Here is a 26,355-nt window from a genome sequence, read left to right on the forward strand (position 1 = left end):
AATCCTAGACAAGAAAGTTTTCAAGCCAAGAATTCATTATCCAGCCAAATTGGCCTCCAGAAGTGAGGGAGAGATTCATATTTTCACAGACAAAAAAGAAAAGGAAAAGAAAAGAACCACAAAGCTCAAAGATGGGAAAATTTAAAAATAGAGATGAAAAGAGATTATAAATCTAAAGGAATAAATTGAAGACAGTGAAAACAAATTACCAAAAGGAAGTGAGTTCAAAGAAGGAACAGAATAGATACTGCTAGAATTTAAAATGTTTAGTAGAGCAAAGGCTTGATTTAAGCCCAGTTAATGCAGATTAAGACAAAGATTAAGCTAATTAGAAATAATCTAATCTGGAAGACAGAAGCAATCAGACATTAAGATAATGTGATGGTTTGAAGTTATATGGGCCCCAGAAGATCATGTTCTTAAAGCTAGTCCATTCCTGTAGACATAAACTTGTTGTGGTTGGAACCTTTTGATTAGGTTATTTCAATTGCGGCATGCCCCAGGTGAGTCTTCATCCTCTTATTGGAGTCCTTTATAAGAGGATGAAACAGAGAAACACCCAGAAGCTCAGAAAGAATGCCACATACAGAGGAACCAGGCGCTGAGAGCAGTGGGGGCTGGAAGAGAAGGGAAAGACCAGCAGACACCGGTCATGTGCCTTGCTGTATGGCAGAGGAGTCAGGGTCGCGGCCAGCCTTTCATCAGGAAGAAAGTATCATCAAGCTGGTTTTAGACTTTGCCAATGCAATGCTAAATCCCAGAAGATAATGGTTCTGAGGGAAGACTTCCAAGGAAAAGCAGTTCCTCCCAAGGGGTTATTTCACCCAGCCAAGAGGTCATTTAGTTGAAAGTCAAAAAGCAGATCTTTTCAAAAATGAAAGAACAAAAGAAATCAGCACCTATAAGCCCCTTCTGGGGGTAAAAAGCTGCTGGATAACAAAATCCAGCAAGGTAAGAGAGAAATCTAAATGAAGAATTCAGGAATGGAGAGCTTGTGATTTAAAAAAAAGTCTGTTGGTGAGGATTTACTTTGTTTAAATGGGCAATTAATTACAAGGCATCTATGCAAATTGGGGGTTGACTACAGTGGGATTGTTATAAACAGACACAAAAATACAGAAAAAAAAGGAAAGGGAGAGAAAGATGGATGGAAATGTTAGTGCTAATTTTTCTCATTTTTCAAAACATGGAATCAGTAAGTATGGTTTACATTAAAATGTGCTATGAACGTTAATTACTCTGACTTAGTGTTTATAAGTCCCCTTTTTTAAAAAACCTTAGAGGAATATTTCAGGAACTTATTTCTCGTGAAGAAAGAAAAAAATATTTCAATTTCAACAATTCCTTGAGCTTCACTTCAGCTTTTTATCATGTAAAATTAAATTTAGACAGAAACACTGTCTATATATTATGCACAGAAAGAATCTCTGACATTCAGGTCACCTGATGTTAATGATGGAATTGCCTGGATACTGGGATTTGCACTTTTACACCTTGTTTTAATATTTTTGAATGAGCGTTGTGCTGGTTTTAAGCTGTTAGGTGCCCAGAAGGGCCTAATCCAGTCTTCTGGGGGCAGACTTGTTGTAGGGTGGAATCTTTTGATTAGGTTGTTTCCATGGCGATGTAATGCACCCAGTTGTGGGTGGGACCTTTTGACTAGTTGGAGTTGTGACCCTGCCCATTCAAGGGGAGTCTTAATTAGCTTACTGGACTCCTTTTAGAGGAGAACATTTTAGAGACGGCTCAGATATAGATGTATGGAGAGGCTTGGAGAACCCACAGGGAGATCAGAGAAATGAGAACAAGACATAGACATTTGGAGATGCTAAGCTGAGAGATGAAATCGAGAGTTTGCTCTGGAAAGGCTAGGGGAGGGCCCACAGAAGCTCAGAGGGGAGGCCACTGGAACCAGGAGCTGAAAGCAACAGAAGCAGGGGCCAGCAGACATCACCATGTGCCTTTCCACGTGACAGAGAAACCTGGAAGTGATCAGCCTTTCTGGAGTGAAGGCATACCCTTGTTGATGCCTTAATTTGGACATTTTTATGGCCAATTTTTATTCATAATTTAATAAAATCCCCTTCATAAAAGCCGATCCATTTCTGGGATATTGCATTCTGGCAGCATTAACAAACCGAAACAAGCATGTAGAAGAATTTTTATAGAAACAACAAATATATCTGGAAAATAAACCAGAAGCAAATAGGTGAAGATGTTAATGATTGATTCTGGATGGTAGAAATAAAAATAATGATTACTTTCTTCTTTGTACTTTTTTTGTATTTTTAAAACTTTCTGGGAAAATATATAACTTATGCATATCATATTTATGAATCCAGTTTTTTCGTTCTTCATTGACTATGATGTGTCTGGCATCAGGCTGTGCTGAGTAAAAGAAAAGACAAAGTCATGCTCCACGCCTGTGGGGCAGCAAGGACCCTGAGGGAGGCATGTCTGTCTGTTGAAGCATTGACATTCAGAATAGAATCCCTTCACCCAGGTGCCCCCATTTGAGCTGGGACATGACAATCAGTAGTGTTTCCAAGACTGTAAATGGCAAGGCAAGTCCTCAGAAGGAGACCCCAAGAATGGAGAGAGCCAGAGCAGGGGGTGACATGTGGGCTGAGCTCAGACACATGTGCGACAGGAACTTGAAGTAAAGTTGGAAAGACCAGTGACAGCCTTGAATTCAGCCTGAAGAGTGGGTGCATTTGTTAGGAGTTGGTGAGCTACAGACAGGATTGGCTACATAATGTGTGGTGCCAGAGCAGAATGGAAATGCAGAGCCCCTTGTTCCAAAAAAAAAAAAAAAAAAGGCTGCTGTGAAAGATACCAAAACATGAAGCCTTTTCTTTTCTCTCACAGTATCTCCTTGTGATGATGTCTTCCTCATTTAACCTTTAACGTCATTCTAAGCAAGGAGAAAATAAAATTTTAAGTTTTATTTAAATGTATTGCATGTATGAATGTATTGCTCATATTGTGCAATGCCAGCTTTATATACAAATTTAAGAGCTTTTAATTCGTAGGTGGTTTTGCTAAAACTGTGCGATTTATTTTTCTGTGGCTCAGCTCTGAAGGGTGCCACCAACCAGCCTGAAACAAACTCAAGCCAGACTGGGAAAGTTGGGAGGAGGAAGAGAGACTCCCCTACCCCAGGACAGACACACCCCAAGAGACCACGCCCCCAGGCTTAGTACAGATCCGCCCAGGCCCTCTGCCCTTGTGCCTTGGTGCACACATGCACTTAGCCCAACAGGTGCCAGCTTCCCCCTGCTGCTAGCCACACCACACACCAGCCAGAAGTAGGCTCTGGAGAGATCAAGCCAGGCATTGCCCTTTCCCAAGGGACACAGCATCCCAGCCCACTGTATATACCTGAGGGTCTTTAAACCTCTTCCCCACGCACCCTAGGTAACTGGATTTGGGATAGGCAAAAGGCTTACCCCCACTAAAATACAACCTCCAGCCAGCCAGCCACAGGACAAGCCCAGGCACTGCCAGCCCATGGCAAGGAAGGCCCCACCAAGCCCCTCCTGGGGCCATAGCTGGGCATGAATGCCAGACCCCAACCCTCCCTGTGCCTGCACCCGGGAAGGCAACAGTGGAATGTGGGATTCTCCTGCCCCTGTGGTGCCAGACAGGGGACAGGGAGCAGGCTGCCAAGAAGCCATCCTGGGGAGAAAGGGGAGGGCTGAACAAGATCATTTGTGACCTGAGCTGCTCAAGCCCCAGCACTTGCTCCATTGTCCCATCAGATTTTGCTAATAAAACACAAGTTCAGAGATACAATTAAGAATTTAAAGATGGCAATGGTGGAGCATTAAACCAAGCACAGGGCCATTCTGTGTGCTGGGCCTTGTGCAGCTGCATGGTCTCATGCCCATTGTTTTATTCTCTTAGGCTGCTCCAGCAGGTACCAGCTTAAACAGTGGGAATTTATGAGCTTACCGTTTTGAGGCTGGGAAAATGTCCTAATTAAGACATGATCAGGGTGATGCTTTTTTCCCGAAGATTGGCTGCTGGCGGGTTTGGGTTTCTCTGCCACATGACAAGGCACGTGGTGGCACCTCCTGGTCTCTCCCTTCTCTTCTGGGTTTTGTTAATTTCAGCTTCTTGCCTCTGTGGCCTTCTCTCTCTGTGTCTGAATTTTACTCTCTTACAAAGGACTCCAATAAAATGGTTAAGACCCATTCTTCTTGATGTGTAACACACCTTAACTGAAGTAACCTCATCACACCTTAACTGAAGTAACCTCATCAAAAAGTTCTACTTAGAATGGGTTCATACCTATAGAAATGGATTAAGTTTAAGCATTGTTTTTTGTTTGGCGGGTGGAGGTGGGGCAGATACGTACAGCTTCAAACCACACCCATGAAGCCAACTCTGGCTGCATAGATGGATAGTAGGAAGCAATGCTCTAAGACAACGTTTTGTGATCAGGGAGAATTCAGAGGAGCTCCATTAACAACACCAGGCAGGATGCCAAGACTGGAAATTAGTTTTTCCAGGCAAGAAAGAATCTAGTTATCAGACATCTGGTGAGAAGGAGTGTATGAGTCACAGGGAACAGAACAAGGGCAGGAGGCATTTCCTAACCCAGAGGGTACAGTGGAATTTCTAGAGAATGTGTGTGTGTGTGCTTATCTGCATATATATACTTGGCTGCTGGAGGGCTGAATGTTGCTGCAGTTACAGACCAAAGGCAGAGATGTACGCCATCAGAGATAAACAGAGGGACCAAAGCCACAGAGAAAGACATCCATACAAGGGAGTCACCATGATGTGGTGTTCCGTATCTACAAACACCCAGAATCTAAGGGAGTACATGCAAACACGCTGCCTTGGAATAGCGATAGGAAATGACATCACATGTCACAGGCACAGTGGCACATATATCTAAATGGTTACAGTACTGTGGAATGGTTTGTAGGAAAAGGTGTCTCAGTGAGTCATGGGAGTAGAGTACAGTAAGGATATAGATTTTTACTTGGAATCTCTTGCATTTTTCTAAAATACCTTGCCTGGGACCTGCTTCCATATCAGTCAAGAGGACTTTTGGGGGGGATTTGGCTTTTTTTTTTTCTCAGTTAGAGAACTTGTGAGTTTATAGAACAATCATGCATAAATTACAGGATTCCCATATACTGCCCTATTATTAACACCTTGCATTGGTGTGGAACATTTGTTACAACTGAGGAAAGTTCATTTTTATATTTGTATTTTTTTATTGCGATATCTTCACACACGTACAGTCCACCCAGAGTATTCGGTCAGTGGCAGATAATTGTGTACTCATCACATGATCATTTTTAGAAAATATACATCACTCCAGAAAAAGAAATAAAAGAAAAAATAAAAACCCATACATTCCATACCCCTTTGCCACTCCTCTCATTGACCACTAGTATTACAATCTACCCCATTTTTTTTAACTCATATTTTTTTGTCTTTATTTTTTGCTTATTTGTGCATGCCCTGGATAAAGGGAGCAGTGGCCACAAGGTTTTCACAGTCACACAGTCATATTGTAAAAGCTGCGGTTTGTTACAGTCGTCTTCAGGAACACAGTTCAGCAGCAGTTTCAGGTACTTCCCTCCAGCCACTCCAGTACACCATAAACTAAAAAGGGCTATCAGTATAATGCAGAAGAATAACCTCCAGGATAATCTCTCAGCTCTATTTGAAATCTCTCAGCCACTGAAACTTTATTTTGTCTCATTTATCTCTTAACCCTTTTGGTCAAGGTTTTCTCAAGCCTAGAATGCCAGGTCCCAGCTCATCCCCGGTAGTCCTGCCCCACATTGCCAGGGAGATTTACACCCCGGGAGTCATGTCCCATGTAGGGGGAAGGCCAGTGAGTTCATCTGCCAAGTTGACTTAGGCCACATCAGAGCAGCAAAAGAGGTTCTCTGGCGGCAACTCTTTTTGATTTTCTCAAAGAACCAACTTCTGGTTTTGTTGATTTTCCTTGGTTGTTTTCCTGTCTTCAATTTCATTTGTGTTTGTTCTAATCTTTATTATTTCTTTCCTTTTGCTTGCTTTGGGGTTAGTTTGCTGTTCTCTCTCTAGTTTTTCCAAGTGAACAGTAAATTCCTCGATTTTTGCTCTTTCTTCTTTCTTAATATAGGCATTTAAGGCAATAAATTTCCCTCATAGCTCTGTCTTTGCTGCATCTCATATATTTTGATGTGTTGTGTTTTCATTTTCCTTGAGATAATTTGCTGATTTCTCTTTTAATTTTTTCCTTGACCCACTAATTGTTTGAGTGTGTTGTTTAGCCTCCATATATTTTGAATTTTCTGGCACTCCGCCTGTTATTGATTTCCAACTTCATTCCGCTATGATCCGAGAAAGTATTTATTTATTTATTTTTTTACATCAATATTTTATTCACTCTTTAATGGTCCATTCTCATGATTATGGAATCATCCCCAATAATCTACGGGCTACAAAACTGCAATACTCGCCTTTCTTTATTTTATTTATTATGTCAAGTCTGTGCTGCTACTCTGGAACCAGATTATAATATGCTATATCCATGTTATTCAAAAAATATACTCACTGCTACTTGGTGGCAAAAATAGTCCATTGATATTTCGAGGTTTGCTGTGATAAAAGATACAACTGATCTTCACACAACCAAGAGGTTGAGTTTCCCAGAAACATGAAATGCTGCAGTTTTGCTGCATTTCCATGTGTCTAAATCTGCAAAGTGGATCTAAACATTTCCCCTCTCTCCATAATGAGCACACAGTGTCACTGCCAAGGGCCTCTTCACAGTGTCGGAATCGGCACTGGGAACCCTCTTATAGTCAGGCGTGAACAGGTCAAACCCAAGTGGGAAAACTTTTCGTCATTGCAGAGAACAGTAAATAGATCTTTACACATAAGTAGTTTCAAAAGTACCTGGGGGTGCACGGGTAGTTCAGTGGTTAGAATGCCCGCCTTTCATGCGGGACTGGGGTTCAATTCCTGGTCCATGCACTCCCCCACCCCCCCCACAAAAGTGCCTGGAACTCTTAACATCTACCTTTCACCCCCTTTTTTCCTTATTCTCTTCTCTTTCACTTCTATTTTCTTCTTTCCTGTTGTAAAATTTACACTACTCTGTCAAGAAAAACTATGGCCCTACCGATGAGGATTTTTATTCCCTATAAAGAAAGATGGGAAATTTGCCTTCATAGCTGGAGGTAGGCCTGCAAATTCTGTTAAGTACTTTGTGGCAGCCAAGGTAGACTCACACTGGGTGTCTTTCATCTTTGGAGCATGCTAGAATACCGACACATTTGTCAGAGAAGAAAGTCTTTCTTGTAGTTTTAAATTCTGTAACTCTACATACCAGGGTCTGGTAGAAACTCCTTGGTGTCTCTTAAGGTTCAAGAGAATCGGGCAAAGCTGCCGGCTGCTACCAGCAGAGGAGGAGTCCAGTTTAAAGCTCTGAAATGGTCTTGTGCTAATTCCTGGACTTGGACTCCTCTCTTTCTGCCAGATACCTTGCACTAGGCGCTGATGAAACTTGTTCTGGAGAGATGGTTTGCCTTGCTGCTACTATTCAAAGGGCAAGTGGAATGTTTTGGAAGGTGATCCGTTCTCAGAAATGACAGAATGTTGAACCTACAAAATTCCGTGGCAGTTTGGAAAATGAGAGTTGATAGCTGTGAGGGTTATTTGTCAGCTCTTTAAGACCCATGAGACAACTGGCTTTTCAAGATTCCCCTGGTTGAACAAAGTCGCTCGTGCTTGACTATAAAATAATAAGTTTCTTGTCCCAGTATCTCACACCCAGAATCAGGTGATTTTATGTTTCTTGTTTGTTTTGTACTTTTTTTTCATTTTTGTGTTTTCATCTTGATGTTATTTAATTTTCAAAAATATCATCGGTTACTAGGCAAAGCACACACCGAGAAACGGATCCTGAATTTTCATGGCCATCTGAACCCCAAGGGAAAACACGCGGGCGGCTCACACAGGTGACTCACCCGGGGCCCGGCCCGAGAAAGTATTTTGAATGATTTCAGTCTTTTAAAATTTATTGAGACTTGCTTTGTGACCCAGCATATGGTCTGTCTTTGAGAATGATCCATGAGCACTTGAGAAAAAGGTGTATCCTGCTATTGTGGGGTGTAATGTTCTGAAAATGTTAACTCCAGTTAATTTATTAATATTATTCAAATTATGTTTCACGATTGACCCTGTGTCTAGATATTCTATCCATTGAAGAGAGCAAGGAATTGAAGTCTCCAGCCATTATGGTAGAAGTGTCTATTTCTCCCTTCAGTGTTTTCAGAGTTTGCCTCATGTATTTTGGAGCACTATGGCTCGGTGCATAATTGTGATTGTTATGTCTTCTTGTTGAATTGCTCCTTTTATTAATACATGTTCTAGTTTGCTAGCTGCCGGAATGCAACATGCCTGAGATGGATTGGCTTTTAATAAAAGGGGATTTATTTATTAGTTCTTCAGAGGAAAGGCAGCTAACTTTCAACTGAGGTTCTTTCTTATGTGGGAAGGCACAGGGTGATCTCTGCTGACCTTCTCTCCAGGCCTCTGGATTCCAACATCTTTCCCCGGGGTGATTCCTTTCTGCATCCCCAAAGGCCTGGGCTGAGCAGCGAGTGCTGAGATGAGGTATGCTTAGCTGCCTGGGCTGTGCTACGTTGAACTCTCTCATTTAAGCACCAGCCAATTAAATCAAACATCATTCATTGCAGCAGGCATGCCTCCTAGCCGACTACAGATGTCATCAGCAACAGATGAGCTTCACGTGCCATTGGCTCATGTCCACAGTAATAGAACTGGGCACCTTCACCTAGCTAAGTTGACAAATGAATCTAACTACCACAACACATTAATGTCCTTCTTTGTCTCTTTTAATTGTTTTACAGTTGAAGTCTAATTTGTCAGATATTAATATAGCTACTACTGCTCTTTTTTTAATTGTTGTTTGCATGAAGTATCTTTTCCTAACCTTTCTCTATCTGTCTTTGTCCTTGGGTCTAAAATGAGTCTCCTATTGACAGCATATGGATGGGTCCTGTTTTTTAATCCATTCTGCCAGTCTGTGTCTTTTCATTGGGGAGTTTATTCCATTAACATTTAGTGTTATTACTGTAAAGGCAGTACTTTCTTCTATATTTTGCCTTTTAGATATTATATGTCATATTTAGTTTTAGTTTTTTTTTCACAGTACTGATAGTCGTTTCTACACTCTTCTCCAGACCTCTCTCTGCTGCCTTTTCCTTTCTGTCTGTAGTGCTCCCTTTTGTATTTCTTGCAGAGCTAGTCTCTTGATCACAAATTCTCTCAGTGATTGTTTGTCTTAAAATGTTTTAATCTCCCCCTCATTTTTGAAGGTCAGTTTTGCTGAATATAGAATTTTTGGTTGCCAGTCTTTCTCTTTTTGAGTCTTATATCATACCACTGCTTTCTCCCCTCCGTTGTTTCTGCTGAGAAATCCACACATAGTCTTATTGGGCTTCCCTTGTATGTGATGGATTGCTTTCCTCTTGCTGCTTTCAAAATTCTCTTAATCTTTGACATCTGACTGTCTGATTAGTGGCTTGGAGTATATCTATTTGGATATATTCTGTTTGGGGTACTCTGCACTTCTTGGATATGTAATTTTATATTTTTCATAAGAGATGAGAAATTTTCAGTGATTATTCCCTCCATTAGTCTTTCTACACCTTTGTCCTTTTCTTCTCCTTCTGGGATACCCACAACATGTATATTCATGTGCTTCATGTTGTCACTCGATTCCCTGAGAGCCTGCTCATATTTTTCCATTCTTTTCCGTATATTTTCTTTTGAGTGTTGGATTTCAGATTTCCAGTCCTCTAGTTCACTAATCTTTTCTTCTGTCTCTTCAAAGCTATTGTTGTAGGTTTCCATTGTTGGTTTTTTTTCTTCATTTCTTCTACTGTGCCTTTCATTCCCATAAGCTCTATAATTTGTTTTTCAAACTTTTGATTTCTTCTTTTTGTTCACCCAGTGCCTTCTTTAAATCCTCCCTCAATTCGCTGATTTGCTTTTTGATGAGATTTTCCACGTCTGTTCAAACTTCTTAAATTAGTTGTTTTGACTCCTGTATCTCATTTGAATTGTTGGTTTGTTCCTTTGACTGGGCCATATCTTTGATTTTCCTAGTATGACTTGTTATTTTTTGCTAGTATCTGAGCATTTGATTTCCTTAATTAGGATTTTTTTCAGATTTTTCCCAGACCAGACTGGCCTCCTTTCAGGAGGAAAGAGTCGCTTGCATCAGTTTTCACTGAGGGTGAGACTTTCCTATAAAGCCTCTAGACTCTGTGCTTTTCCTATCCTGCCCAGTATGTGATGCTTGTCTACCCATGGCTTCACACCATCATAAAGTGGTGTGGTGCCTATAACTTCAGCAGACTCTTCCTGCTTTTTTATCCATTCTGCCAATCTCTGCCTTTTGACAGAAGAGTTTAATCCATTTACATTTAAAGTCACTACTGATAATGCAGGACTTTTGCCATGTTGCTATTTAGTCTTTGTAAGCCTTATACCTTTTTCATCCCTCAGTTCTGTTATTGCCTACTTTCATATTTCTTTCTTTTTTTTTTTTTTTTTAATTGTACCACATTGAGTCCCGTCTCATTTCTTTCCGGATATGTTTTTCACATATTTTCCTTGGGGTTACCATGGAGTTAAAATTTAACATCCTAAATATGTAACAGTCATAGTTGACTTGATACCAACTTGTCTGCAACAGCATATGCATATATTACTCCTATACCCCTTCATCCCCCCCAAGGTTTTTGTACTTGTTAGAAATTTTATGTTTGTACATTGCTTGTCCAAAATCATGACTTTTCATTACATTTTATGCATTATTTGCATTTAACTCTGAAAGGAAGTGAGAAATGGAGTTACATACCAAAAAAATATGATACACTAAAACGTGATGTTATGCTTACCCAAATGGTTACCTTTACTGGAGATCTTTATTTCTTTATGTCACTTTGGATCCCTGTCTATTGTCCTTTCCCTTTAATCTGAAGAGCTCCCTTTAGCATTTGTTTTAGTTTGCTAATGCTGCCAGAAGGCAATATACTAGAAACAAAATAACTTTTATAAAGGATATTTCTTCAGTTACAAATTTGCTGATTTGGGAAGGCACCTCTGCTGGGTTTCTCTTCAGGCTTCTGGGTTCAAACATTTTTCCCCAGATTGTATCCTTTCTTCACAGAACTGAAGCTGAGCTGGCTCTGAGCTTTAAGCTGTGTTGCTGCTGGGCTCTGCTGAGCTATACTGAGCTCTCTTCTGACCTTTCTCTTTCAAATCTCCAGCTAATTAAATTAAACCTCACTGATTGCAGAAGGTGGTCCCCTTAGCCTGATGCAGATTTAATCAGCCATAGGTGAATTGCTCGTGATTTAAGTCCACAACAACAGAACAGTTGGGCACTACAACCTGGCCAAGTTGACACCTGAGCCAAACTACCGCAGTTTTACTTGTAGGGCAGGTAATGAACTCTCTCAGCTTTCGTTTTCCCTCATTTTTTGAAAGAAATTCTTGCCAAATATAAAATTCTTGGTTGGCAGTTATTTCCTTTCAGCACTTTTAAGTATTTCAACCCACTGCCTTGTTGCCTCCATGGTTTCTAATGAGAAATAGACATTTGACCTAATATGATGACCTTGTACAGAACACGTTGCTTTTATCTTTCAGCTTTCAGAACTTTCTCTTTGTCCTTTGTAATTGACAGTTTCAGCCGTATGTGACGGGATGTATTTTCTTTAAGTTTATCCTGTTTGGTGTTCTCTGAGCTTCGTGGATATACATATTCATGTTTTTTGCTAAGTATGGGAAGTTTTCTGTCATTTATTTTTATTTCTTTGAATATTCGTCCTTCCCCTTTTTCTCTTCCTTCTCCTCCTAGAAGACCCATAATGCATATACTGGTACACTTAATGATCCTAGGGACTCTTAGGCTATTTTGCTTTGTATAATTCTTTTTCTTTCTGCCTCTCAGACTGACCCATTTCAAATTTCTTGTCTTAACATTCTCTGATTCTTTCTTCTGCCAATTCCATTCTGCTGTTGAAACTTCCTGGGAATTTTTCATTTTGGTTATTGTGGTCTTTAACTTCAATAGTTCTTTTTAATTCCTCTTTAAAATTAATATCTCTATTGACATTCTCATATTTTTCTTTCATTGTTTTCCTGATATCTTTTAGTCCTTCCTCTGTATTTTCCTTCATCTCCTTGAGCATTTCAAGGATCGTTTTTTAAGAAGTCTTTACCCAGTATGTCTACATTTTAGTCTTCTGTGTTGGTGTTTTCTGGATTTTTGTCCTCTTTCTTTGGGTAGACCATCATTTTCCATTTCTTTGTTTGTCTCATAATGTTTTGCACCCTGCAATTTTTTTTTTTTTTTTTTTTTTTTGCATGGACAGGCTCTGGGAAACCCTGCACATTCTAATATTTTTAGATGTAAACTCTGGGATTTATTTACTGAGACTTGTGTTTCTTGATTTGTAACCAGCTGATAATAAGGGAGAAATCTCTGCCTTATAAACAGAGATGAACGCAAAGTGCACTGTCCTCGCTGCCTTTTCTGGGTCTGTGCTTGTTGTGGCTTGTGCAACTTAGTGGCCTGGGAGCTCCCCTGTCTACAGGAGTTTGAATGCCCCCCTCTGCGTTCCAGGAACAGACCTTATCCCTCTCCTGGATGTTCCCCTGCTGGACTTCAAGCAGGAAAGCCCTTTCCCTGTCTGCCTCAATTGTTTCTTCTTTTTATACTTTTAGATTTCAAGATCTTTATTAAACCTGAACACTGGTTTCTTTGGTATCTTTTTTTTTTCCGCTCTACATATATAATCAGTAATTCACAATATCATCACATAGTTGTATATTCATCATCATGATCATTTCTTAGAACATTTGCATTAATCCAGAAAACGAAATAAAAAGACCTCAGAAAAGAATTCATACATACCGTACCCCTTACCCCTCCCTTTCATTAATCACTAGCATTTGAATCTGAATTTATTTTAACATTTGCTCCCCCCTATTATTTAATTTAATTTTATTCCATATGTTTTACTCGTCTATTGAGAAGGTAGATAAAAGAAGCATCAGACACAAGTTTTTCACAATCACACAGTCACATTGCGAAAGCTACATCATCTTCAACAAACATGGCTACTGGAACACAGCTCTACATTTTCAGGCAGTTCCCTCCAGCCTCTCCATTACATCTTGACTAAAAAGGTGATATCTATTTAATGCATAAGACGGAGAGAGCAGTGAGTTTGCTTGTTGTGTTGGTTGAGGGAGAGGCCACATCTGAGCAACAAAAGGGGTTGCTGTTGGGGGTGACTCTTAGGCCTCATTTTAAGTAGGCTTGACCTATCCTTTGTGGGGGTAAGTTTCATATGAACAAACCCCAAGTTTAGGGGCTTGAGCCTGTTGGCTTTGGTTGTCCTCACTGCTTGTGAGAATATCAAGAATTCAGCTTGGGGAAGTTGAACTTTCCCCCTTTCTCACCATTCCCCAAATGGGACTTTGCAAATACTTTTTTATTCACTGTTCCAATCACTCTAGGATTTATTGGGGCGTCACTCTGTACAAACCAACAAAGTCTCATGCCCCACTCAAGGTTCCATGTACTTATGGTGTCCAGTTAAGCTGTCTACATAAGTTATATTAGGAACTGCACTACTCAAAATATAAATTTTGTACCAAATAAACACTTTTTGCTTTAGTCTCACACATAAGTTAAAATTTTAAAATATTAATTACCATCTATTTTCAACACCCTGCAGTAATGACATTTCTTTGTTATTCATGTAAAAATATTTTTTAAATTTGTACATTTAGTCACTGTTCTAGTTTGCTAACTGCCGGAATGCAATATACCAGAAACAGAATGACTTTTAAAAAGGAGAACTTATTAAGTTGCTAGTTTACAGTTCTAAGGCCGAGAAAATATCTCAGTTAATGCAAGTCTATTGAAATGTCCAATTTAAGGCATCCAGGGAAAGATACCTTGGTTCAAGAAGACCAATGATATTCAACGTCTCTCTCTCAGCTGGAAGAGCACATGATGAACATAGTGGCATCTGCTGGCTTTCTCGTGGCGCTACCAAAAAAAAGGGACTCTCTCCAAAATGTTTCCTCTTTTGAAGGATTCCAGTAAGCAACTCCACCTTCAATGGGTGGAGACATACCTCCATGGAAATCATCTAATCAAAAGTTACCACCCACAGTTGGGTGGGTCACATCTCCATGCAAACAATCAAAATGCTCCCACCTAGCAATATTGAATGAGATTAAAGGACATAGCTTTTCTGGGGTCCACCACAGATTCAAACTGGCACAGTCACTATCATTGTACACTCTAGGCATTCTTAGATTATATCATCTCAGTCTTTATCATCTATCTTTCTTTCTGATTTCATTTGTGCCCCCAGCCCACCTCCCTCTCTCATTCTCACATTCAGCTTCCTAGGATTTTAACATAATTGTATTACAATTAGGTAGTATTGTGCTATCCATTTCTGAGTTTTTATAATCAGTCCTGTTGCATAATCTGTATCCCTTCAGCTCCAGTTACCCAATATCTTCCCTATTTCTATCTCCTGATGGTCTCCTTTTACCAGTGAAATTCTCCAAGTTTATTCACTAATGTCAGTTCATATCAGTGAGACCATACAGTATTTGACCTTTTGTTTCTGACTGATCTCACTCAGCACAATGTCCTTAAGGTCCATGCATGTTGTTACATACTTCATAACTTTATTCTGTCTTAAAGCTGCATAATATTCCATCATATGTATATACCACAGTTTGTTTAGCCACTCATCTGTTGATGAACATTTTGGCTGTTTCCATCTCTTCACAATTGTAAATAATGCTGCTGTAAACGTTTGTGTGCAAATGTCCATTTGTGTCCTTGCCCTCAGGTCCTCGGAGTAGATACCTAACAATGGTATTGCCTGGTCATATGGCAATTCTTTGATGCACAGAAGTGTTTAATTTTGAGTAGTTCCCATTTATTTATTTATTTCTTCACTGCTCGTGCTTTGGGTATAAGGTCTAGGAAACCGTCTCCTACTATAAGATTTATAAGATATTTCCCTACATTTTCTTCTAACAGTTTTATGGTCTTAGATCTAATGTTTAGGTCTTTCATCCATTTTGAGTTAATTTTTGTATAGGGTGTGAGATATGGATCCTCTTTCATTCTTTTGCATATGGATATCCATTTCTCTAGGCACCATTTATTGAAGAGACTGTTCTGTCCCAGATGAGTTGGCTTGACTGCCTTATCAAAGATCAGTTGTTGTAGAAAGACAGCCTACACAATGGGAGACAATATTTGGAAACGACATATCAGATAAAGGTCTAGTATCCAGAATTTATAAAGAGACTGTTCAACTCAACAACGAAAAGACAGCCAATCCAATTACAAAATGGGAAAAAGGCTTGAACAGACACTTCTCAGAAGAGGAAATACAAATGGCCAAAAGGCACATGAAGAGATGCTCAATGTCCCTGGCCATTAGAGAAATGCAGATCAAAACCACAATGAGATATCATCTCACACCCACCAGAATGGCCATTATCAACAAAACAGAAAATGACAAGTGCTGGAGAGGATGTGGAGAAAGAGGCACACTTATCCACTGTTGGTGGAAATGTCAAATGGTGCAACCATTGTGGAAGACAGTTTGGCGGTTCCTCAAAAAGCTGAATATAGAATTGCCATATGACCCAGGAATACCATTGCTAGGTATCTGCTCAAAGGACTTAAGGGCAAAGACACAAACGGACATTTGCACACCAATTTTTATAGCAGCATTATTTACAATTGCAAAGAGATGGAAACAGCCAAAATGTCCATCAACAGACGAGTGGCTAAACAAACTGTGGTATTTACATACGATGGAATATTATGCAGCTCTAAGACAGAATAAACTTATGAAGCATGTAAGAACATGGATGGACCTAGAGAACATTATGCTGAGTGAAACTAGCCAAAAACTAAAGGACAAATACTGTATGGTCTCACTGATATGAACCAACATTAGTGAATAAGCTTGGAATATGTCATTGGTAACAGAGACCATCAGGAGATAGAAATAGGGTAAGATAATGGGTAATTGGAGCTGAAGGGATACAGACTGTGCAACAGGACTGGATACAAAAACTCAGAAATGGACAGCACAATACTACCTAATTGTATAGTAATTATGTTAAAACATTGAATGAAGCTGCATGTGAGGTATAGGTTTTTGTTTTTGTTTTTGTTTTTTTCTTTCTATTGTCATTTTATTTCTTATTCTGTTGTCTTTTTATTTCTTTTTCTAAATCGATGCAAATGTACTAAGAAATGATGAATATGCAACTATGTGATGATATTAAGAATTACTGATTGTATATGTAGAATGGAATGATTTCTAAATGTTTTGTTAGTTAATTTTTTTTAATTAATAAAAAAAAAAAAGATCAGTTGTCCATAGATGAGAGGGTTTATATCTGAACACTCTATTCTATTCCATTGGTCAGTATATCTACCTTTATGTCAGTACCATGCTGTTTTGACCACTGTAGCTTCATAATATGCCCTAAAATCAGGTAGCATGAGACTTCTGGCTTCATTTTTTTTTCCTCAGGGTACTTTTAGCTATTCAGGGCACCCTGCCCTTCCAGATAAATTTTGTTATTGGTTTTTCTATTTCTGAAAAGTAAGTCTTTGGGATTTTAATTGTTATTGCATTGAATCTGTAAATCAATTTAGGTAGAATTGACATCTTAACTATATTTAGTCTTCCAATCTATGAACATGGTATGCCCTTCCATCTATTTAGATCTTCTGTGATTTCTTTTAACAATTTCTTGTAATTTTTCTTTGTGTAAGTCTTTCATCTCTTTAGTTAGATTTATTCCTATTTTATTCTTTTGGTTGCAACTGTAAATGGAATTTTTTTCTTGATTTCCCCCTCAGATTGTTCATTACTAGTATATAGAAACACTGCAGATTTTTGAGTGTTGATCTTATACTCTGCCACTTTTCTGTACTCATTAGCTCCAGCAGTTTTGCTGTGGGTTTTTTTGGAGTTTTCAACATATAGTATCATATCATCTGCAAACAGTAAGAGTTTTACTTCTTCCTTTCCAATTTTGATGCCTTGTTTCTTTTTCTTGTCTAATTGCTCTGGCTAGAACTTCCAACACAATGTTGAATAACAGTGGTGATAGTGTACATCTTTGTCTTGTTTCTGATCTTAGGGGGAAAGTTTTCAGTTTTTCTCCATTGAAGATGATGTTAGCAGTGGGTTTTTCATATATTACCTTTATGATGTTGAGGAAGTTCCCTTCTGTTCCTATTCTTTGAAGTGTTTTCAACAGGAAAGGATGTTGAATTTTGTCAGATGCCTTTTCTGCATCGATTGAGATGATCATGGGGGTTTTCTGCTTTGATTTGTTGATATGGTGTATTACATTAATTAATTTTCTTATGTTGAACCATCCTTGCATACCCGGGATGAATCCTACCTGGTCATGGTGTATACTTCTTTTAATGTGCTGCTGGATTCAATTTGCAAGAATTTTGTTGAGGATTTTTGCATCTATGTTCATTAGAGAGATTGGTCTGTAGTTTTCTTTTTTGTAATATCTTTGTCTGGTTTTGGTATGAGGGTGATGTTGGCTCTGTAGAATGAGTTAGGTAGCTTTCCGTCCTCTTCAGTTTTTTTGAAGAGTTTGAGCAGAATTGGTACTAATTCTGTCTGGAATGTTTGGTAGAATTCACATGTGAAGCCATCTGGTCCTGGACTTTTCTTTTTGGGGAGCTTCTTAATGACTGATTCAGTTTCTTTGCTTGTGATTGGTTTGCTGAGGTCTTCAATTTCTTCTCGAGTCACTGTTGGTTGTTCATACCTTTCTAGAAAGTTGTCCATTTCATCTACATTGTCGTATTTATTAGCATAAAGTTGTTCATAGTATCGTCTCATTGCTTCCTTTATTTCTGTGGGGTCAGGGTCTCCTCTTCTATTTCTGATTTTATTTATTTGCATCCTCTCTTTTCTTCTTTTTGTCAGCCTCACTAAGGGCCCATCAGTCTTACTGATTTTCTCATAGAACCAACTTCTGGTTTTGTTGATTTTCTCAATTGTTTTCATGTTCTCAATTTCATTTTTCTGCTCTAATCTTCATTATTTCTTTCGTTTTGCTTGCTCTGGGGTTAGTTTGCTGTTCTTTCTCTAGTTCTTCCAAGTGGACAGTTAATTCCTCAATTTTTGCCCTTTCTTCTTTTTTGATATAGGCATTTAAGGCAATAAATTTCCCTCAGCACTGCCTTTGCTGCATCCCATTAGTTTTGATATGTTGTGTTTTCATTTTCATTTGCCTCGAGATATTTACTGATTTCTCTTGTAATTTCTTCCTTGACCCACCGGTTGTTTAAGGGTGTGTTATTGAGCCTCCACATATTTGTGAATTTTCTGGCACTCTGCCTATTATTGATTTCCAACTTTTTTTTTCCTTTATCTTTTTATATTTATTGAGACTTGCTTTGTGATCCAGCATATGGTCTGCCTTTAGAATGATCCATGAGCACTTCAGAAAGAGGTATATCCTACTGTTGTGGGGTGTAATGTTCTATAAATCTCTGTTAAGTCTAGCTCATTTATTGTACTATTCAAATTCTCTGTTTCTTTATTGATCCTCTAGATGTCCTGTCCATTGATGAGAGTGTGGAATTGAAGTCTCCAACTATTATGGTAGATGTGTCTTTTTCTCTTTTCAGTGTTTGCCTCATGTATTTTGGAGCATTCTGGCTCAGTGCATAAATATTTATGATTGTTATGTCTTGTTGTTGAATTGTTCCTTTTATTAATACATAGTGTCCTTCATTGTCTGTTTTAACTGTTTTACATTTGAGGTCTAATTTGTTGGATATTAATATAGCTACTCCTGCTCTTTTTTGATTGTTATTTGCATGAAATATGTTTTCCCAACCTTTCACTTTCAACCTATGTTTATCCTTAGGTCTAAGATGTGTTTCCTGTAGACAGCATATAGATGGGCTCTGTTTTTTAATCCATTCTGCCAGTCTGTGTCTTTTGATTGGGCAGTTAGTACTTTCTTCTACCATTTTGCCTTTTGGATTTTATATGTCCTATCTAATTTTTGTTCTTTTTACCTTTACTGATAGTCTTCATTTCTACGCTCTTCTCCACACCTCTCTCACCTGTCTTTTTGTATCTGTCTTTAGTGCTCCATTTAGTATTTCTTGCAGAGCTGGTCTCTTGGTCACAAATTCTCTCAGTGAATTTTTTGTCTGAAAATGTTTTAATTTCTCCCTCATTTTTGAAAGACAGTTTTACTGGATATAGAATTCTTGGTTGGCAGTTTTTCTCTTTTAGTAATTTCAGTGTATCATCCCACTGTCTTCTCGCCTCCATGGTTTCTGCTGAGAAATCTATGCATAGTCTTATTGGGCTTCCCTTGTATGTGATGGATTGCTTTTCTCTTGTTTTTTTAAGATTCTCTCTTTCTCTTTGACCTCTGACATTCTGATTAGTAAGTGTCTTGGAGTATGTCTATTTGGATCTATTCTCTCTGGGGTACGCTGCACTTCTTGGATCTGTAATTTTAAGTCTTTCATAAGAGTTGGGAAATTTTCAGTAATAATTTCCTCCATTAGTTTTTCTCCACCTTTTCCCTTCTCTTCTTCTTCTGGGAAACCCACAACACGTATATTGTGCACTTCATGTTGTCATTCAATTCCGAGTCCCTACTCATATTTTTCCCTTATTTTCCCTGTATTTTCTTTTGCTTGTAGGATTTCAGATGTTCCATCCTCCAGTTCACTAATCCTATCTTTTGCCTCCTGAAATCTGACATTGTCGGTGTTCTAGTTTGCTAGCTGCTGGAATGCAACACACCAGAGACAGATTGGCTTTTAATAAAAGGGGATTTATTTTGTTGGTTCTTCAGAGGAAAGGCAGCTAACTTTCCACTGAGGTTCTTTCTTACGTGGAAGGCACAGGATGGTCTCTGCTGGTCTTCTCTCCAGGCCCCTGGGTTCCAACAACTTTCCCCGGGGTGATTTCTTTCTCCATCTCTCTGGGGTACGTTGCACTTCTTGGATCTGTAATTTTAAGTCTTTCATAAGAGTTGGGAAATTTTCAGTAATAATTTCCTCCATTAGTTTTTCTCTACCTTTTCCCTTCTCTTCTTCTTCTGGGAAACCCACAACACGTATATTGTGCACTTCATGTTGTCATTCAATTCCGAGTCCCTACTCATATTTTTCCCTTATTTTCCCTGTATTTTCTTTTGCTTGTAGGATTTCAGATGTTCCATCCTCCAGTTCACTAATCCTATCTTTTGCCTCCTGAAATCTGACATTGTAGGTTTCCATTGTTTTTTTCATCTCTTCTGCTGTGCTTTTCATTCCCATAAGTTCTGTGATTTGTTTTTTCAGACTTTTGATTTCTTCTTTTTGTTCATTCCTTGCCTTCTTTATATCCTCCCTCAATTCATTGATTTGATTTTTGATGAGGTTTTCTATGTCTGTTTGAACATTCTGAATTAATTGTTTCAACTCCTGTATCTCATTTGAATTGTTGGTTTGTTCCTTTGACTGGGCCATATCTTCAGTTTTCCTAGTATGATTCGTTATTTTTTGCTGGCATCTAGGCATTTAATTACCTTAATTAGTTTATTCTGGAGATTGTTTTCACTTCTTTTACCTAGGATTTTCTTGCTGGATGACTTTGTGGTCTATCTGTTCTTTGACATTCAGTTCAGTTTATTCTGGACCACTAGCTTAGGTTTTGTTAAACAGATCAGAATGTTTCAGTTCTTGTTTTCTTTTTTCTTGACCTGCCTGTATGGTGCCTTTTCCGCCCACCCTTTTGGGGGGGTCTACTTAGGTATTATAGATCCCAGCCAGATTTTCCCAGACCAAGCTGGCCTCCTGTCAGGAGGAAAGAGTCACCTGTGTCAGTTTTCCCTGAGGGTGAGACCCAGCAGGTTGAAAGACTTTCCCATGAAGTCTCTGGACTCTGTGTTTTTCTTATCCTGCCCATTATGTGGTGCTTTTCTCCCTGCAGGTCCCACCTGCATAAGGTGATGTGGTACCTTTAACTTTGGCAGACTCCCTGCTGGGGGCACGATGGAGACAAAGGAGAGGTTGTAGGCTGGCTTTAATCACTTCAAATTTCCAAAGCCTTGAGTCTGAATTCCTTGAAGGAAGGAATCCACCTGAGCTGGGCCCCACCCCTCTCCTGGGGAAGACACAGGCTCCGGACAGGCTCAAACATTGTTTCTGCCTATGCCTGCGGCAGTTGCAGCCTGACAAGTCCTGCTGCTGTATCCAGAGGCAGTCCAGCCTTTGTAGAAACACAGCCACAAAAAAGAAAGAGAAAAATCCTTCTCAGTGCAGGACCCCTGTTCCTCAGGTTTGCCAATCAAGAGCATAAGTTGGTATGTTGCTTTGTGTACCTTCAGATCCTGTGTGCCCCCTTGTTTCCTTCAGGGTCCAGACCCTTTCAAGTGTTATGTGCTTATCTGATCCAAAAAACCTCCGTTTTTTTTTTTTTTTTCTTTTTCCGTCAGCCCTGCCCCCTCATTGCAGGGGCAAAAATCAGCAACATCTGCTATGACCAGGTTTAGCTGAGCTGGGGGCCTATTTTTAGTAGTCAGAATTTGTGAATTAATTCAACAATTGAAGCTTAGTTGTCCTCAGACCCTGCTGCTGGTAAAGTCCCTTTCCTGTCCCCTCTGGGAAGCAGCCTGTCGGGGAGGGGCGCTGGCCGCCGCAGCTTGAGGAACTCACGGTTCTGGGGGGGCTTGCAGCCATTCCAGTTGGTCCAGACTGAGGTATGCTGTGTGTCCGGTCACCGATGTGGCCCCAGCAGTTGTTCTGTGCTGTTCCTGGCTATTTAGTAGTTGTTAGGGAGGACAAACGAAACCCCACACCTCGCTAAGCCACCATCTTGGCACTCTCTCAGTTGTTTCTTACTGCTTTTATTGTCTCAAGCTACTTTGCCTGGAGGGCAAATTCCGGGATGTAGGGCACACTGGAAAGGAATTTCCCAAGTCAGTCTTTAGCAGCTGAAACAAGGCCAGTGTGCTAATTTGAAACTGTTTTGTTCCCCAGAAAAGCCATTTGCTTTCAATCCTTATCCAATTATGTGGGGCTAGACCTATTGTTTAGGGTGGAACCTTTGATTCGATTGTTTCCATGGAGATTGATCCAATCAATTGTGGGTGTGGCCTTTTGATTAGATGGGCACGTGACTCCGCCCATCAAGATGAGTCTCTGTTGGTTTCCCTAAAAGGACTGCCCCCTGCCCAACCCAGGTCTTTGGGAAGTACATTTATATGTCCCTTTCTTGCACCAAAAAGCTACACCAGGGGTTGGACCCCACTGCTGCCTGCCACAAGAGAGGGAGGTAGGCTCCAGTAACCACCACACTGAGAAGGCAGTTTACTAATATTTACTGTAATTTACCAGCCTCTTCCTCCCACTCTTCCCTGGATACTCTACAGTGAGCCACTGGGCTCTGGAGTCTCTTAATCGTTGGTTCAGATGGTTCCTGCCTGTTTAATAGTTGTTTTAGTGGAAAGACTGATTCCTGGAGCTTCCTACTCTGCCATCTTCCTACTCTCCCCTTTTCAAGAGGACTTTTTATTGTTTTTCATTTGACTTGAGGCTAGATGCTGCCCCAGTGTTTAGAGGACAGGACATCCAGAATCTATTGGGTCTAGTCACTTGTGTGGGGATGTGAGGTCTGTGTGAGAGAAGGAATAAGACTTAAATTCTTCTCAGGGCGGGCCATGGTGGCTCAGTGTCATAGTTCTCACGTGCCATGCTGGAGACCCGGGTTCGACTCCCAGTGCCTGCCCATGCAAAAAAAAAAAAAAAATTCTTCTTAAAGAGTTCCTTTTTCATCTTGGAGTGAGGGAGGCTTTCAAACTGTGACTCAGAATCCTGAAACTAGAAAAGATATCTTGAAATCTGAAAACATAAAACTCAGCCCTTCTGCATGCTTAAATCAAAACAGTATAAGCAAATCAAAAAATAAGGGGAAAAAAGTAGGAAGAAAAAAATATATGATTCATATCACAGAGAAAGGGCCAGTTTCCTTCATATTCAAAAGCGCCTACAAACCAGTGGCAAAAAGACCAACAACTTAGTAGAAAAATGGGCAAAGAGGTCAGAGAGTTACAAGGCAAGGAAAGATAAAGGGCTTTTAAATATAGGAAAAGATACTCCATCTTAGAATAAAATAAGTGCAAATTAAATTAGCCTGAGATATATTTTTTTCACCTATGAATTTGATAAAAAAAATCTAAGAATTTGATGTCCTTTGTGGATGAGGCTATGGGGAAGCAGTGATTATGATACATTGCAGGTGGGTTTGTGACTTGGTATAGCCCCTAGGATGGGTGCTTTGGCAGTTTCTATCATAATTACAAATGCATGTCCCTTTGTGCCAGTTCTCTTCTGCTTGCCTCTCCAGACCTGCCTCCCACCTTCTCCCCGCCTTTGTTCTGGGAGCCTGTCCTGTTTGCACAGAACTGCCAGCACCCTTTCCCTGTGGTGTCTTGTGGACTTTGGCCAATGGGGAGCCTCAAGTAAGAGAAGGAAGGGAGGACTGAGAGGTTATTTATTCCTTAGGCCCCTCCCTGCATGGTCGCCTGGGGCTGATTATGTCTTTCAGTGCCCCATCCTCAGTTTCCTCCTTCAGGATTCTTCTGAGTTCCAGTATCAGCTCCTTCCCCCTTTCCCCTTTAAGTCCAGGTAGAAGCAGCCCCATCATTGTCAGCTCAACCTACTACATTCTCCCTTGTGGTTTTCCCTACAAGCTCACCCATTTGTGAATAGCCCCTTGACTAAAGCTTCTTCCAAATACCCTAAATTCAGTGCACTGTTTCCTGCCGGGACCCTGACTGGTACACCCTTTGCCTGGCATCCCTATTTATGGAAAGTTTCCCTACACTCACACTTGCACATGTGCTGGAAGAGACATGTCCAAGGTTATTCATGGTAGGAAAGATTGAAAACAATTCAAATGTCCACCAGTAGGGCACCAGTTAATTAAGTGATAGTGTATCCATAGAGTGGGATACTGTGCAGCTATTTTAAAAATATAAAAACAAGGAAATTCGCTCTGATGTATAAAGATTTCCCCAATATATTTTTAAGTAATAAAAGCAGAGGTAGAACAGGGAATAGTATGTGCTATTTTTTCTTTGGTAAAGGGGGGAAATATAAGATTATATATTTGTGGGGTTTTTTATGTTTAAAGAACTTCTGAAGAATTTATAAAAAACTAATAAAGATAATTTCCTAAAGGGAATGAGATTTGCCACTTTAGTTTTTTGTTTGTTTAAATTTTTTTAACCAAGAGGATATATTACCTGCTTAAAAGGTTAAACTTAAGAATTTCTCCCTAAAGAAGGAATTGGTCCAAGAAGCCAAGGTGAGGTTGCTGTTAGCACTGGGGTAAAGGGTGAGTTGGAGAAGCCAGAAGAAGCCGGGAACCAGGAATTCCTCTGTTTCCTGCCCTTCCCATCTTGTCTTTGCCTGTTCTTATCTTTGCAGTTTAGACACTTCAGAATTGTAATCCTCTAATGTTGGTTTCCTTTCAGATGTGAAAATAAAGCAATGACTGAAAATAACAAAAATGCTTTTAAGCCAGAAGGCCTCAGCCATCAAACCATTTACTTTGTATCCCTGGGGTAAGTGCTACTTTTAAATCATAGCTCTGGTGGAAAATAGTTCTCATCAGAGAGTCCTGTTGGGGAGCAGTGAGCTGATTTCCTAGAGTTAGATGGAATATGGATGGAAGCCTGTGCTGGTGGTTTGGATTCAATATGGGTTGCTGCCCTATTGTTAATTTAAGAAAAATAAACAAATAAACAGGAATGATAATGATGGGAAATATCCTCTTATGTAATTTGAAGAATAAGTTCTCTTGATACTCTCACTGTAACCCAGGGTGGAGTTTATCATTCTACTCCTGTATTTGGGAAGAGGCCAAACCCCTTATCTCCTACCAGATCCCATCAAACCGAAAAGTTAATCCTGAATAACAGTTCCAGGCCTTCATTTATTGCCAAGTTTTTCCTGCAGTCCCATTCATCAGTGCCTTTACTCGACCTTCCTTCTGATTCCATTTCAGTGTCTTCACATCATCTGTTCCAGGGTTTATAAGGAGACCCATGAGTGTGTTAGATGGGTGGTCTCTGCCAACTCAATGCTAGCACCCCACCCCCAGGCATTGTGACAACCGGAAAACAATACCTCTCTACCTGCACCCTCCCCAAGGAGTTGAGAACCACCAAATCCCATCACCAACACCCTTTCCTTCTTCCTGCCCACTGCCCTTGATAAATGTCTTTATCCCCAGAGTTCACAACATGCTTGTTCATACTCTGAGAAATTTTCCAGATGGATGACTGCTTTTCAGGATAGTCCCTCAATCAGCCTAACTTCCGTTGTGAGTGCCAGCGCTCAAATGGATCTTATTTTGGATCCAGTCTTTGGGCCGTGTGCGGCTGGTACCCTGTTTATAGGACCATTTACTTGAGCATTTTTTTTAAGTGCCAGAAAATCTCATCCTAGATCCATACATGTGTATAAAAGAACCCCAGACTCAGAGCCATGATTAGAGGTTGAATCCAGAGAAAACATTGTCACTTTTCTAATGTGTTTTTCTTCTCCCTAGTGTATATCAGCCTTCTGTTTGGTACTTCATATGCTTTGACTGGTAAGAGATTTTCTTGGTTTGACTAAGTGTTGTATAAGGATCAGAGTGTTGGGGTGGCTATTCAGAAGACCATATGGGAAATTTAATTTCTGATCAGTTGCTCATTATATCTGGAATCCTTTCTCAAATACTCTGTAAAAGGAGCTAAAACTGGCCGACTCTGATTTCTACATGTCTTGTAAAACTTGTGGGAAATGAACACTAGAGATCATTTTAAAACTCCTTAAAAGAATGTTCAACTCTTAATATTCTACTAATAGAAGGGTAAGGAGAGATAGGCTATGCTAAACACAAAAGGATCCAGGAATCCTTTCTCTTTAATTTGCATTCCACCATCTGTTGCTACCAGATAAGGGAAAATAATGTTCTTAATTAAACTTCTTATATAAATCTATCCAAAAAACTTCATTAAATGGGCTACTAAGCACTGGGCGGGGGGGTTAAGAGTTAGCAACCAAGAAACAGGCCTAAGTCTTAACATTAGGAAACTCGGATGATCTTTAAAAACCTAGCCTATGTTTTGTTACTGTGACAGCATTGAATTATGTATTTGAATGTGGTTAAAAGGGGAAATAAGAAAAAA

At 39.7% G+C, this 26,355-nt stretch overlaps 1 protein-coding gene across 6 annotated transcripts in view; it reads left to right on the forward strand.

Moving 5' to 3' along the window:
• LOC143648618 (interleukin-10 receptor subunit beta-like) overlaps positions 1-26,355 on the forward strand; it is an 85,859-nt gene that overhangs the window by 7,201 nt on the left and 52,303 nt on the right. For 5 of the 6 annotated variants that reach the window (XR_013158672.1, XM_077118868.1, XM_077118861.1 and 2 more), the window contains exons 2-3: positions 24,652-24,741; positions 25,731-25,772. Coding sequence is in view for 5 of the 6 variants with exons in the window: in XM_077118868.1 (XP_076974983.1) it covers positions 24,687-24,741; positions 25,731-25,772 (97 nt within the window). In the remaining variant the exon portion in view is untranslated. Of the gene's footprint in view, positions 1-7,347; positions 7,799-24,651; positions 24,742-25,730; positions 25,773-26,355 lie in introns of those variants that run through there. The other variant, XM_077118862.1, reaches the window with a different exon arrangement.

Source organism: Tamandua tetradactyla, chromosome 10 (assembly GCF_023851605.1).
Source record: "Tamandua tetradactyla isolate mTamTet1 chromosome 10, mTamTet1.pri, whole genome shotgun sequence".
Classification (NCBI taxonomy): Eukaryota; Metazoa; Chordata; class Mammalia; order Pilosa; family Myrmecophagidae; genus Tamandua; species Tamandua tetradactyla.